The 15726-nt window shown below is 36.6% G+C and overlaps 1 protein-coding gene across 1 annotated transcript; it reads left to right on the top strand.

Annotated features, from left to right (window-relative positions):
• The first annotated feature begins 2380 nt into the window (after positions 1 to 2380).
• Positions 2381 to 6365, top strand: LOC140977620 (uncharacterized). Its single transcript, XM_073442369.1, has 5 exons — positions 2381 to 2533; positions 4003 to 5177; positions 5249 to 5486; positions 5737 to 5751; positions 5841 to 6365. Exons 1-5 carry the CDS (start codon positions 2381 to 2383, stop codon positions 6363 to 6365), a joined length of 2106 nt encoding a protein of 701 aa, XP_073298470.1.
• Positions 6366 to 15726: the final 9361 nt, after the last annotated feature.

The following is a 15726-nucleotide window of genomic DNA, read 5'->3' as shown; positions in this document are numbered from 1 at the left end:
GAAGTGTTATGAAGCGGTGTGGAAGAAAATGGATTGAAAATGCGGATATTTATAGACAATTTGCAACGATGTTGGTATAATAGCGACGGTATTTTATTAAACCGTCGCTAAAAGCGACGGTTGTAAATTACACCATCACTATTAGCGACGGTTATTCAAAAACAATAACCGTTTTATATTAAACCGTCGCTTTATTAATGAGAAATGGGCGCCCAATTCACGGCTTGCATAGTAATGAATGCTGCGAAAAAAACCGTCGCTATTTTAAAATTTGCGACAGTTTTATTAAGACGGTCGCTAAATATAGCGACTGTTTAAGCAAAACCGTCCATAAATATAGCGACGGTTTGAGCAAAATCGTCGTTAATTTAAAAATTACGACGGTTTTAATAAAACCGTCGCTATCGCTATATTAAGCGAAGGTTTAAGCAAAACCGTCGGTAATTTAAAAAATGCGACAGTTTTTACAGCCCATTTTTCGCAGCATGCAATAATATGCATGTCGTGAATAATAATATTGACGGCATGCGATTAATGTACGACGTTAATGTCTAGACACATTTTTTTAAAAAATTTTTTTACCATTAACAGCGCACATGTAAATGCACTCTGTCGTTTATATAATTTATTAATAGCACACATAAATGCACGCTGCGGATTTTACTATCTGCAGTGTGGTTTTAATGCACGCCGTTATTTCTGTCAAGTGCAACAATATTAACAGCGCACATATGGGTGCACGCCGTTAAAAGTAATATTCGCAGCAGCGTGCTTTTAATGCACGCTGTTGATGGCGTGCCGGGAAAAATCATTTTTCTTGTAGTGTTAGGTTTCGGTTTTGGTTAAGGAAAGAAAAGTTGTTCGAACCATGGTTCACGAGGGTTGGTTCGTGGTTCACAGGTGTAGTTTAGGGATAAAAAACTTATGTTTAAAATTTGAGAAGAAAATATTAAGTTTTGAATTTATCGGGTTTAAAACTCTTCACAGTTTAGCTATTAAGTCTATTAATCAAAAGGCTCGAGTTTACATTTAAGAAAAATATCAGAAGTCAAATTTAAGCTTATATGATGCTACGGGATAGGTTTGAGTCAATAAAAGTAAGAAAAAGTCAAAATTGGGAAGTTCGAGGTCCAGGGGTAAGATGGGCATTTTGCGTCCCGGGAAAGTACGAAAGGTCTAGCAGTGTCCTGAAGAATCATAATGCATGATAAATTATATTTTAAAATGGTTATGATGAAAATATGATATTTTTTATGATATATGCAAATGCTTTTTTCCCAAAAAATGCTATTCTTGAAACACACGATATTTTATAATAAAAGGAAAGGAAAAATATTTTGAAGGATGTGAATTGATTGTAACATAAAAGTATATGATTGAGGATATCATGAGGGAAAAAGCCCCAAAGAGAGCCCGTTTACAGTAGAAGGTCCCAGAAGGAGCCAGACGATCGTATTTCTATATTTGGCCACGACCCAGTGAAGAGAGTTGCTGATGCCCCCCCCCCCCTAGGTACTTGATGTAGCTAAGACAGATCAGTCGACCACATGATGATATGATTACATCTAGTCACTTTCAAAGATCAAACTTCACTCAAAATTAATATAAGATGATGAAAAGCTTTACGATATAATGACTTATGATATGATATATGATTACGAGTTTTTACGCAAGCTTATTTTAGTAAAAGATTTATTTTAAAGTTGTATGTGACTGTATCTGTATTATTTGTTACGTATGGTTAGAACGTGCTAAGTCATTTGACTCACTAGATTTGGATGGTCGTAGGCGATGATGATTTTGAGGGAGGCGCTGACGCTTGAGTGGATCGGGTCCGACAGTACACTCTCGAGGGAATTTTATTTTCCGCATAGCTTAGTATTTAAAGTTTTACAGTAAATATTTTGAGAATATGATTTAAAGATTTTATGATTTGTTTTGAAGTTCAGTTTTGAATTGTTTTAAAAATTGACGTACGATTTTGTGGTTGACGATTTATAGATTTTTATGCATTTAAGATTTTTAAATATTATTTTTATGTTGGATAATTTTGAAGATAAAAGAAAATGTTTTTAAGAAAATAAAAAAAAATCCCTAGTATTTATTTACATTTTTAAAGTTAAATGTAAAGGACGTTTCAATTGGTATCAGAGCCAAGGATACCATAAGGATTGTGTTACTGCCACTCCGAGAAGCCCAAGAAGTCAAGCCTTAAGTTTGTGAGTTTTAATGCTTTAAATTTTTTATGACGAAATTTTTTAAATGCTTTTATGATATAGAAATTTTGGAAGTTGGATGTTTTTTTTAAATTAAATGCATGTTGGTTACGTGGTTTCGACGGTGTATACGACTATGCCCTCGAGGCGTGTTATTCACGGGCATGGAGAAGAGGAGAGACGTGAGGAGAATTTGGTTTTTGCATATCTCGAATTTTGCACTACCTAAGATTAAGTTGAGGCGAATTGAACTTGGTGATTTAGGACTGCATGTTTCGAATTCTACACTGTGTAGGAAGAGAATTTCGAAGTTGATGGTATGGGTTGAATTTTAAAGAATCATGAACTTAGGGACTGAATTATAATCTTACAAAATTTGAGGGACTTAATTGCTAGTTTTCGAAAATATTGGAGGTGATTTTACTATAATTCGGAAGAATGGGGGCTTAATTGTGTGAATTCAAAAACTAGGAGGGCAAAATGCGAAAATTTGGGCCTAAATTTGAGAGTTTGAGAATTTCTGGGTCTTGATTGCAAATTTTAAGAAAATTATGGGGTCATTTTGCAATTTTCAAAAATTATGGGAACCGTTTTTCATTAAATTCGATAGTTTGAGGGGCTACGAATGCTATAATATAGGCTGAATAAAATAATCCGAGAACTTTGGGATTTAGATTGCAATTTTCAAAAAAAAATTAAAAGGGTTTAATTGAATGTAGAGCAAGTAAATTATCAATTAAGAGTTACATAAGGAATTATGACTGAAGAAGTCAGACAGATATGTAGGTATGAGGATGTCCAAGGAAGAAAGAGATATATTGGTATTAGCGATTTTGATGAGAAAGTAATATTTGTCAAATTAATAAATTTTGGGTATTATAATGGATTATATTGTAACGTTTCAAAAATTTGAAGGTCCAGGCGAACCACATACAGGGGCGTATGAATAGCATGGGCTGGGCTGGAAGATTTTTATTTTTTTTTATATAGTTATAGTTGAGCCCAGTCAAGATTTTCATTTTGTTTATATAGTTATAGTGTAGCCCCATCTATTACAAAATTTTTTTAAAAAAATTAATTATTTAATTAGTCTTTATTCTTGCGCCGCATCTCCTTTGCCCTTATTCTCTCCTTTTCCCAATTTTCTCATTCTCCAATCTCCACTTGTCAGGTATCTTTTTAATTCTTTAATTAGTCTTTTTCAAATATAATCTTTCTTGATTCACTGAAGCACCGAATTGCTCCAAATTTTTCTTTGACATATTGTAAGCAATCGCAACAAACAGTGGAAAGTATCGGTAATAATCAAAATTCATCTTTTTATTATTATTTATTTATTATTGTACTATTGGAGGAATTTATGCTAGACTGAATTTGTGTTCATGGCAGCTGCTCACATCGTTTTGAGTTTATTGAATCTGGATTTCTTTTTTTTATTATTATTATTTTGGGTTGATTGGTTTTGTGTTTTCCCCAAGATTCTTGCAGTTTCTAGTGTTTTTTGAATATGAGTTTGGTCTATTCTGGGTTCAAGATTAAAAACTTGCAATAAATTAATTGTATTCTTTTATGGAATCATAGCACCATGAATTATCTGTTTAGTGTCTTTGATGTTTGGTTACTCAAAAGACAGACAAAATTTTTTTTTTTAATCATATTTTAATTTAAATGAAGAGTATTCTTTCAGGTGAAATAAAATGATGTTTATAGGTTTATTATTTATAGGTGAATCAAAATATCAAAAAGAAGCATTACTGATTATTTCATTCAAAAGAACAATGAGCAGTTATCAAAAACATCAAATGATCCTCTTCCGTCAAGTTCAAGATCTACATTGAAAACCAAAAAACTCAAATCTAACAATGAAGTTGCTCTCGATCCATTAGAAGGAAATAATCCATATTATGAGCGTGATCCTGGGAAACGAATTAGAATATGGGAATATCCATTTGATAAAAAAGATGATGTTCGAAGAGAATATGTTGGTATGAGACCATATCAACCTATATATGAATATCCACTTGTTGATTTTAAGCATAAAAAACGTAGTTTTCAGTTTTCTTGGTTCGTAAAATTTCCATGGCTTGAGTTTTCTAAAATAAAAGAAAGAGCATTTTGTTTCCCGTGTTATCTTTTTGATGTTCCTTCATCATATCAGAAGAAATTTACGGTTGAAGGATTTAAGAATTGGAAAAGAGTGAATTGCAAAACATGTCCAAGGAAAAGACATGAAGGAGATTGCAATTCATTACATAGTACTGCTATGCAAAAATGGGAGAGCTTGAAAAATGTATCTCAACATATCGATAGAAGGATGAATAAACAATCTGAGAATATTGTAAAGCAAAACAGATTGCTTATAAAGACATCAATTAGAGCTGTAAGATGGCTAGCATTACAAGGGTGTGCATTCAGAGGACATGATGAGTCTGTAGATTCTCATAATCGTGGAAATTTTCTTGAACTTGTCAAATTTCAAGGAGAATTGTCTAAAGAAATTGGTGATATTATCTTAGATAAAGCATCTAAAAATGCCAAGTATACATCACCATCAATTCAACAGGAGATTCTAAAAATTATTGCCGATCTTTTGCGAAGCAAAATCCGTGATGAAGTAAGGGATGCTAAATTTTGTATTCTTGTTGATGAAGCAGTTGATGAATCTCATAGATCACAAATGGCTATTGTTTTGCGATACGTAGATTGTGATGGGTTTGTTAGGGAGATATTTTTTGAAGTTGTTGGGGTTGATGATACTAATTCTTTGACTTTGAAAACACATATATGTATTATCTTGACACAACACAAGCTTTTGATTGAAAATATGCGAGGTCAAGGATACGATGGTGCTGGCAACATGCGGGGAGAATGGAATGGATTACAAGCATTATTTCTCAAAGATAGTCCGTTTGCATATTATATTCATTGTTTTGCTCACCGGCTGCAACTAATGCTAAAGAGGTATCAGATGTATGGCTATTTTTTTTCAAATTGAGTTCAATTGTAAATTTTGTGGGTTCTTCTTCAAATAGACACTCTCAATTGAAATCAATTCGAGAAGATGAAATCATTGATTTGATAGAATCTGGAGAACTTGGGATTGGTACGGGAGTTAATCAAGCTAGTACTTTGCAACGACCTGCATCTACTCGATGGAGTTCACATTACGCTTCTGTTAGTCGAGTTATTGAATTGTTTGGTTCAGTTTGTACACTTCTAAAAGATTTCATGGGGGGAAGTCTGCCTTTAGTATACGTGCGGAGGCTAAAGGTTTTCTTAAAGAGATGATGACATTTGATTTTTGTATTTATTTTGTTGTTGATGCATAGAGTTTTGGAAGCATTTAATATGTTATTTCAGGCTTTGCAAAGAAAAAATCAAGACATTATGAATGCAATGAGTTTAGTCATGACTACAAAATTGCTTTTCCAGAAAATGCGAGATGATGAATGAGAAGATTTTCTATGGAGTGTGAATAATTTTTGTGATAATCATGACATTGTACTGCCTGATTTGACAGCTCGTTATGTTGAAGGTACTCAATGTTCTTGTCAATAGAAAAATCATTTTATAGTGGAAGAATATTATCATTTTCATGTATTCAATGTTGTGATTGACAAACAGCTGATGGATTTGAATACACGATTTACTGAGCAATCAATAGAGCTTCTCACTCTCTGTGAAGCCTTGAATCCCAGTGATGGCTTCAAATCATTTTCTGAAAGTGCTATTTATTCTTTAATTGATAAATTTTATCCCAATGATTTTTCCCAAGATGACATGAAACATTTGAAGACTCAATTGGATCATTACAAGCTTGACGTATTTGAGGATCCGAGGTTTAAAGATGTTGATTCTCTTCCTAAATTATGCCTACTACTAATTGAAACAAAGAAGTCGAGGATTTATTTCATTATTGATAGATTGATTCGTTTGGTCTTGAATCTTCCAGTTTCCACTGCTACAACTGAGCGAGCATTTTTAGGGATGAAACTTCTCAAGACACCACTTTGCAACAAAATGGAGCTGGAATATTTAAACAATGCAATGGTTTTGTATATTGAGAGAGAGATTGCTCATGACATTGATATAGATTACATAATTGATATATTTGATCTTTTGAAAAATCGAAGGTTGCGACTAAAGTAGTGTTTATTTAAGTTCCCCTCTTTTGGCGTGAGTTGTATTTTTTTTTTGTTATGCGTACTCTATCATATGATTAATGTTTGAACTTTTAGAAAATATTTATACAGATTTGATTATTATGTTGCGAAAATCGTGGTTTGCACTTAATCTTTATGTCATGCGTAAAATGTTGTATTGATTTCTAGAATATTTTGTTTTATTTTCTAGCCCATCATATTTTGAAATTCTGGCTACGCCCCTGACCACATACATACAAGTTATTAAATTCTTTGTGGATTTCAATTAATTATTTTAATTACATGAATTAATTATGTTGTGCATGTTGACATGTTTAAAATATATTTTTTCTACATGGTTGCATTAAAATGTATTTTTAAAGATTATTCGAGTTGCGATGGATGAACGAAGACCGAGAGCTGAAAAATAGAAAATGTTTTTATTAAATAATTGTTTTTGATTATTTAAATTAAGGGTGATATTTTTTCTTATTTTTTAAAATAATAAGTTTTGAGGTGATTTTATACCCAGGGACATAATTTTTATCGGCGTTGGATTTTCAACAAAAATACGAACGTTTTGGCAACCCGGCTAATAAAGTCACAAAATTTAGTAAAAAATATATTTTAATTACACACTAATGGGCTAATTGGATCTAATTAATTTTCCTATTGGGCCTAAACTTTGGTTAGTATTTTAATTATTATTTAAGCCTAAACACTACCCCATAACAAACCATAACCCACGCCCAACACCCCCAAAACAATCCCAACTCTTTTCTCTCCTCTCAATAGACGTCGCACACAATAAAAAACAGGAAGTAAGCTTCGGTTTTGGTCAAGTTTTCAAGCCAAGATTTCTCGTCGTCGTTCTTCGCTTCGTCAACGAATTGTCGTGCGTAAAATACGCAAAGACCATATTCTTTCCTTTACTCATCATCTCACCATATTATGTATTTAAATATGTTTTGCATGGAAAAACAAGTAACACTTTATTTAATTTTGTTTTATGCATCAACATGAATTTTAAGGTGCGGATTGTGATCCAAAAACATGATTTTCTTGTACCTAAAGGGTCTGTCATGATTAGGAAAGGTTTAAAGGTTGAATATAGTCATAACATGATAAATTTAAAGTAGAATTAAAGCTGGAAACCGTAGGTTAAGGGAGGAAGGTAACGTGGGTCTTTGTTTGGTTGTTCAAAGATTCTAGGAGCGGCTACTGTGCATGGGCCGTGGGAGCTTGTCCAGGGCTAGTTCAGGGTTTGTGGTTATCAAGGTCTAGGGCTGGGTTGGGTCCTAGGGTGGCTAGGTGCGTGGGAGTGGCTAGGGAAGAGTCCTAGTGAACTAGGACTCTTTCCCAATCTTGCTCGCGGCTGCTGTGGTTTGGGAGAGAGGGCAGTGCGGCTAGGGGTGAGCCAAGTGGGTCCTATAGGGTCTAAGGAAGATGGGTAAGGGCTGGGCCAGGGGCTGGAGCGGTTGGGCTGGACGCTAGCTCGAGAAGGTGTGAGGAAACTCAAGGGTGCAGGGTGTTCTTTGAATTCGGGTAGCTCGCTGCTCGGGTTCAGGGGCTGGGCTGGTCTAGATCCAAGGATGGTTAGGGTCGGGTGGGATTGGTGATGGCTCGGCTGGAAGGGTCCTAGTTGGGTTAGGAGTCCTAGATATGCTAGGAGACTCACATACACACATGCATGCAATCGGGTGTGGGGGCAGAGGTGTTCTGAGCAAGCTAGGGCTGGTTCCAAGGGTTGGGCTTGGTCAGTAGGGTTCCTAGGTGTGTTAGCTCATGTTTGGCTTGAGGTGGCTCGGGCGTGGCTCGAGCAATTTAGAAGTTGGCTCGGTATGTTTCACTATGTGTCAAAAACAAAAATTAAAAGGCTAAAATTGGAACCATGTGTCCACGGGTGTGGTTCATGGCTCACAAGGGTAGAATAAATAATAAAAATTTTATTTTTAAAATTTAGGATCAAAATAATGTGTTTTGGATTTATCTGGGATTTAATCGTCGCACAAAACATTAATTAAAGAATTAATTAAAACGCCTAGATTTAAGCTTAATAAAATTATGAAAAATTAGATTTAAGTTCAAATAATTATTAAAAGTCTAAGTTTTTAATTTGAAAATTTTATATTAAGGTTTGGTTTAATTCGAGATTAAAACGCATTAATACGTTACATTTAAAGATTAAATAAAAAGTCCTCGATTTAAGCTAAATAAAAATATGAGAAAATTAATGTAAGCTTAAATAATTATTTGTGACATGTTAGAGTCAATGAAATTAAGAAAATGTTAAAAACGTGAAATTTTATGTCTTAGGGTAAAACGATAATTTTACATCCGAAAAATAGTAAACGTCATGGCAGTGCTATGAATGCTGTTTTATATGCTAATATGATTATTTTAAATGTTTATAGATTTTTATGATGTTAAAATGTTTATTTTAAATGTTTAAGGAATTTTATATGTTAAAATGTTTTTTTAATGTTTATGGGTTTTACGATGGAACGATAACATTAAAAGATATGTTACATGCTTGGTTTAAAAGAAAAATGTTATATGCATGTTTAATTTTTATAAAATAATGAAAATACGAAACTTTGAAAGAAGTGAAGTAATTGTGACTAATACGATGATATGTTGGAGATATCGTGAGGGTGAAGGTCCCAGTGGGAGCCCGACGAGCATATTTTCATTGATACAAATACATTGATATGTTGGAGATATCGTGAGGGAGAAGGCCCCAATGGGAGTCCGACGATTGTATTTCTATTGACACGATATGATATGCTAATACTTAAGGCCAATGCTCAGTTGACAGGTGAAAGTGTCGCTGATGTCCCCACCACCTAGTACTGTTGTTACATGTAGATGGATCCATCGCCAAATATGTAGACGAACACGAAAGTCACAATTAACGATCTGAATTCAACGAAAGGAAAAAGAAATACGCATATGTTGATAATAATATGAATATGTATATGTTGATGATAATAATGAATGCGTTGATGATAATATGAATACAAATATGTTTATGATGATATGAAAATGTTTATGAAAATTTTTATGAAAATGTTTATGTTTAAAGTTGATGCATCAATATGAAAATGCTTTTGGTTTAAAGTTTATTCATCATTACGAAAATGTTATTTTACGTACAAGTATTTTCACTGTTGCATGTGATCTGTATATGTAGTACTTGTTATCAAGATTATGGTGTGTTGAGTCTTTAGACTCACTAGGTGTGATTGATGTAGGTGATTATGAATATGATAATGGAGGTCTTAATGGTCGACTTTGCTGGACTGAAGGTGCACATAACCTGAGGACCGACGCTAGTTTTCTGCACTAGTTTATGATTATGATTTATGTTAGAAATATTTTTACGACAATTTATTTATGTTTATGAGTTGTTGTGAGAGGTTATAGTATGAGCTATACTTTTCAAATAATGTTTTAGGTTTTGTAAAATGTTAGTTGGTTGTTTTTTTTTTAAATGGTGTCAAAAAAAATTTTTAGTATTTTCAAAGCAAAACGAATAGCAGACGTGTCAGTTGGTATCAGAGCAATGGTTCTGTAAAGGGTTGTGCCACCATCAGTGCCGGGAAGCTCGGCCGTCAAGCCTCAAATTTGTAAGTTTAAATGCTTTATATTATTTATGTAACCCTCTGACCCGAATTCATAAAATAACAGCGGAATTTAAAATATTTTTCTTGAAGGAAAGAAGGTTTAAAATACATTTCCATATAGTCAAAAGTATACACATGATCAATCAAATGATACAACAAAAAAACAAAATATCATTTTTATGATCATATCCAAAATGCTATCAAAATAATCTTTACTTCCTCCATCTCTATATGCATATGACTCCGGCCTCAATCAACGTCCCGGCTCGTCGCTCTTATCTGCATCACATGAAATAACTGAAATGAGTATAAAAAACTCAGCAAGTGGAACTCTTACATAGCAATGTACATATCACACTCTGAAAACATGGCTTTGAAAACATTAAATACCATCAACTCTGAAACATGAATATCATAGAATGAATAACAATAACGATGGTATTTCTCTTTTCTCTGTTGGATTGATATCTATATAGTAACTCTGTCTCTGTACCTATATCCCATCGATATACATCGATAACTCTGAGGGATATAAGCCTATGGTCGTTGATCAACTAATTGCATGCAATCTCTGACTATGTATCTATCAATCCAATAAAACATTTGAATTCTCTCTTTGGCATTAAAACAAACACTTTGAAGACTCTATTTTCTTTTGTATTTCCTTTAACATAATTGAGACATAAGAATGTCTCTAATATACAGCAAGGTGTATTAATACATAACATGAATCAAATGGAAGAGAATAACACTTTAAAACCATTGAAACACGATACATATATCATCATGTGAGCACAAGGTAAAGACTTCCACTTACAACACTCGGAACCTTGAATCTATACCCTTGGTACACAACCTACAACAATAAACCATAATTTGCACCATCAATAACCCAATAATCACAAGCTCATACCATTAAATCCATAAAACCAACACCATCAACAAACCCATGATTTCTCCCAACACCAAAACCAAGAATAAACTATACCACAAGCTTACCTTAGCTCCTTGAACCCACAAGAACCTTGATCACACTTCAATAATCCAACAAGTAGCTTGAATCAAAGAAAGAAAATGAAACCCTAACCTCCCCTTGAGAGAAAGAACCGAGAAAATGGGAGAAGAAATGAGAAAAATGAACCAACTCTTGCATTATATCACTTAAATCTCGAAAACACGCTTCTACTGTTCATGCACCGCGGGTGCGCTACATACCTCACCGCGGGTGCGGTGTACCTTCGGCACTCAAACAAATTTCTGAAATCGACGACCGCGGGTGCGGTACCTATCCCACCACGGGTGCGGTGTCTCTTCGGTAATTCCACAAATTCTGCAATAAAGACCGCGGGTGCGCTGTACAAATCACCGCGGGTGCAGTCTGCTCTCGGCCAAAACAACTCAATGCAACAAAAATCGAATCGCAACGCTGATACAACACAACTACCCATCAACTACTATCAACAATACCACAAAACAATAATAACCAACAATACTATGACCCATAATCACAAATCTTAACATCTAAATCAAACTTAATCTTAACCAAATAATCCATAAACATACGAAATCTTCAACTGTACCGTTCACCAGGCTTGGATATTACAATCTCCCCTCCTTAGAGGAAATTTCGTCCTCGAAATTGACGTCACTGCACAAACAACTCAGGATACTTCTCTTTCATCTCATCCTCTGGTTCTCACGTGGCTTCTTCAATCAGATGATTCCTCCAAAGGACTTTAACAATGCCGATCTCTTTGTTCCTCAACATTTTAACTTTGCGATCCAGGATCTGGACCGGAATCTCTTGGTACGTCAAATTCGGCGTCAAATCCAATGGCTCGTTGCGAAGAACATGGGAAGGATTCGTAATATATTTCCTGAGCATAGAGACGTGAAAAACATTATGAACTCTGTCAAGATCTGGCGGTAGGGCTAACCTGTAAGCTCGATCACCAATTCTATCCAAGATCTCAAATGGGCCAATAAATCTCGGACTCAACTTTCCCTTCTTGCCAAACCGCATCACACCCTTAAGAGGTGCTATCTTCAAGAACACATGATCGCCAACCTCAAACTGCAATGGCCTACGACGCACATCGGCATAACTCTTCTGTCTCGACTGCGCTGTCCTCATTCTCTCTTGGATAACAGCAACAACATCAGCAGTCTGTTGGACTAACTCTGGACCCAGCATCTGCCTCTCACCAATCTCATCCCAATACAAGGGAGATCTACACTTCCTACCATAAAGTGCTTCATACGGTGCCATGCCAATTGTTGCTTGGTAGCTATTATTATACGTGAACTCAACAAGAGGCAATTTAGAATTCCAGCTACCAGGATAATCGATAGTTCAAGCTCTGAGAATATCCTCTAAAATCTGAATAACTCTCTCTGATTGACCATCGCTCTAGGGTGATATGCTGTACTAAATGCTAACCGTGTACCCATAGCTCTGTGTAAACTCTTCCAAAACTCTGAAGTAAATCTATGATCACGATCAGACACGATCGACACAGGAACACCATGAAGTCTAACAATCTCTGCTATGTACTCTTCGGCATACTGGTTCATGGAATATGTCGTCTTGACTGGAAGAAAATGCGCTGACTTGGTCAATCGATCCACAATAACCCAAATAGAGTTAAAACCTTTCTGCGTTCTGGGAAGACCAGTCACGAAATCCATCGTAATGTACTCCTATTTCCATTGAGGAATCGGCAATGATAACAATGTCCCAGCAGGTCTCTGATGCTCAATCTTCACCTGCTGACAAGTTAAGCACTGAGAAATAAACATGGCAATATCTTTCTTCATACCTGGCCACCAATAGAGTCTACGAAGATAATGATACATCTCAGTGCTGCCTGGATGTATCGAGTATGGCACTGTATGTGCCTCTGTCAAGACGTCTCGCCGAATATCATCACCAGCAGGAATGAAAATACGGCCTCTAAACATCACCAAACCATCTCTATTCGTCGCGAACTCTGAATTACCTCTCTCCTCTGATCTAGCTCTCAACTCTAACAACTGAACATCAATAGCCTGCTCTCTACGGATCATGTCCGTCAATGTAGCCCGAATAACCAACGCTGAAAAACGAGCAATGGTTCTAGGAACCACCAAAGCTATCTCTTCTCGCTGCAAATCTAACAACAACGGCTGCTGAATCATAGAACTTAAAGAAGAACTCGACTTACGGCTCAATGCATCCGCTACAACATTCGCCTTCCCTGGGTAGTAACTAATAGTCACATCATAGTCTTTGACAAGCTCTAACCACCGTCTCTGTCGCATATTAAGTTCTTTTTTGTGAAAACAAATACTTTAAACTCTCGTGGTCTGTGAAAATTTCACACTTTTCGCCATACAAATAATGTCTCCAGATTTTCAGGGCGAAAACCACAGCTGCCAACTCCAAATCATGCGTAGGATAATTCTTCTCGTAATCCTTCAACTGGCGAGAAACATAGGCTATAACTTTACCTCGTTGCATCAACACTGCACCGAGGCCCTTCTTCGACGCATCGGTAAAAACAACAAAGTCCTCTGAACCACTGGGCAACGCAAGTACTGGAGCTGTCGTCAACTTATCTTTCAACTCCTGGAATCCTCTTTGGCATTCATTGGACCACTCAAACTTCACAGTCTTCCTCGTCAGATTAGTTAACGGCAGGGCAATCTTGGAAAAGTCTGAAATAAAACGACGATAATAACCCGCCAAACCAAGAAAACTGCGTACTTCTGGCACAGTGGTAGGAATAGGCCACTTCTGAATCGCCTCTATTTTCACTGGATCAACAGCTATACCATCCTTCGAGACAACATGGCCTAAGAAATAAATCTGCTCCAACCAGAACTCACACTTCTTTAACTTAGCATACAACCTCTTCTCTCTCAGCAACTGAAGAACAACTCTGAGGTGCTCTGAATGAAGCTCTTTGGTCTTGGAGTAAATCAAATGTCATCGATAAAAACAATGGCAAAGCTATCTAAATACGGCTTGAACACACGGTTCATAAGATCCATGAAGACTGAAGGAGTATTGGTCAGACCAAAAGACATCACAAGAAATTCATAGTGACCGTACCTGGTCCGGAACGCCGTCTTAGGGATATCAGACTCCCTAACCTTCAACTGATAATAACCAGATCGCAAATCAATCTTCGATAACACTGTAGCCCCTTGCAGTTGGTCAAAAAGGTCATCTATCCGTGGCAACGGATACTTATTCTTAATCGTCACTTTGTTGATCTCTCTATAATCAATACACAGCCGCAACGACCCATCTTTCTTCTTGACGAAAAGAACCGGAGCTCCCCAAGGCGAAGAACTCGGCCGAATAAAACCTTTATCCAATAGATCCTGCAATTGCGTCTTCAACTCTTTCATCTCTGAAGGGGCCATTCTGTACGGAGCCTTAGAAATAGGAACCGTACCTGGAACTAGATCAATCACAAACTCTACATCTCTGTCCGGCGGTAAACCCGGCACATCATCCTCAAATACATCAGAGAACTCTCTCACAACATCAATATCATCAATATTCAACTTCACAATTCTATCCATATCCACAATCGAAGCCAAAAACCCATCACAACCTCTAAACAACAACTTCTTAGCCTCAAGACACGAAATAAAAGGAAGGATCAGCGAAGTACCTGCACTGGCGAACAAACCTTCCCTATTGCCATCATCTGCAAATTTCACCGTCTTAGCAATGCAATCAATCACTGCACGGTAAGTTGATAGCCAATCCATGCCAAGTATAATATCAAACGCAACCATCGGAATAACAATCAAGTCGGCATAAACAACTCGCCCATCAATTTGAACAGAGCACGCATACACAATAGATGTTGGGCACAACACATCCCCCGAAGGCAAAACAACATTAAACTGGAGGGGAATAACAGAAGGAACTATACCCAAAGATCTCAAAAATAGTTCAGACATAAAAGAATGAGTAGCACCTGTATCAATCAATGTCGTAGCTACTCTGCCTGAAATTAAAATAGTGCTAGAGATCACAGAAGAATCATGGTTTATACCTTCCTTTGTCATGGTAAAGATGCGACCCTGCACCTTCTCTTTACTCGAGCCTCTTGGACAATCCTTGGCTATATGGCCTGCAGTGCCACAACGGTAACAAGTATGAGTACCAAATCTGCACTCTCCCCGATGATGTCTACTGCACTTGGGACACAATGGCTTCTCAGGATCAGATGGAACTGTCGGTGGTTTAGGACTCGGCTCCAACTTGCCTTTCCCTTTAAAATGGTCCTTTCCTCTTTGGCTCGAACCTTGACCTCTTTGAGCAACAAACTGCTGCCTCGCCTGTCTCTCTCTGGCAATGTCTTTCTCATCTTGCTCGGCCAACAAAGCCTTAGACACAATCTCTTTGAATGTCACCGCCTTCGACATATTGATGTCCCTTCTGATTTCTGCTCGAAGGCCTCTAATGAAATGAGCACCCTTGTCTTTGTCATTGGAGGCAATATACGGAGCAAACAGACAGCCCTCTTCAAACTTCAGAATATACTCATCAACATTCATACCTCCTTGACGAAGCTCTAAAAACTCAGTCACCTTCCGAGCTCGAAGTGCATCTGGGAAATACTTGTCATAGAAACGTTCAGTGAACTCTTGCCACTTCAATGCTGGAACATCAACACTTACCTTGGTAGCATTCCACCAAATGCGTGCAGCTTTGACTAACATGAACACTGCACAACTGAT

Source organism: Primulina huaijiensis, chromosome 5, assembly GCF_012295235.1.
Source record: "Primulina huaijiensis isolate GDHJ02 chromosome 5, ASM1229523v2, whole genome shotgun sequence".
In the NCBI taxonomy this organism is placed as follows: domain Eukaryota; kingdom Viridiplantae; phylum Streptophyta; class Magnoliopsida; order Lamiales; family Gesneriaceae; genus Primulina; species Primulina huaijiensis.
The sequence above is the reverse complement of the archived record's forward strand: the minus strand, read 5'-3'. Positions and strand labels throughout refer to the sequence as shown.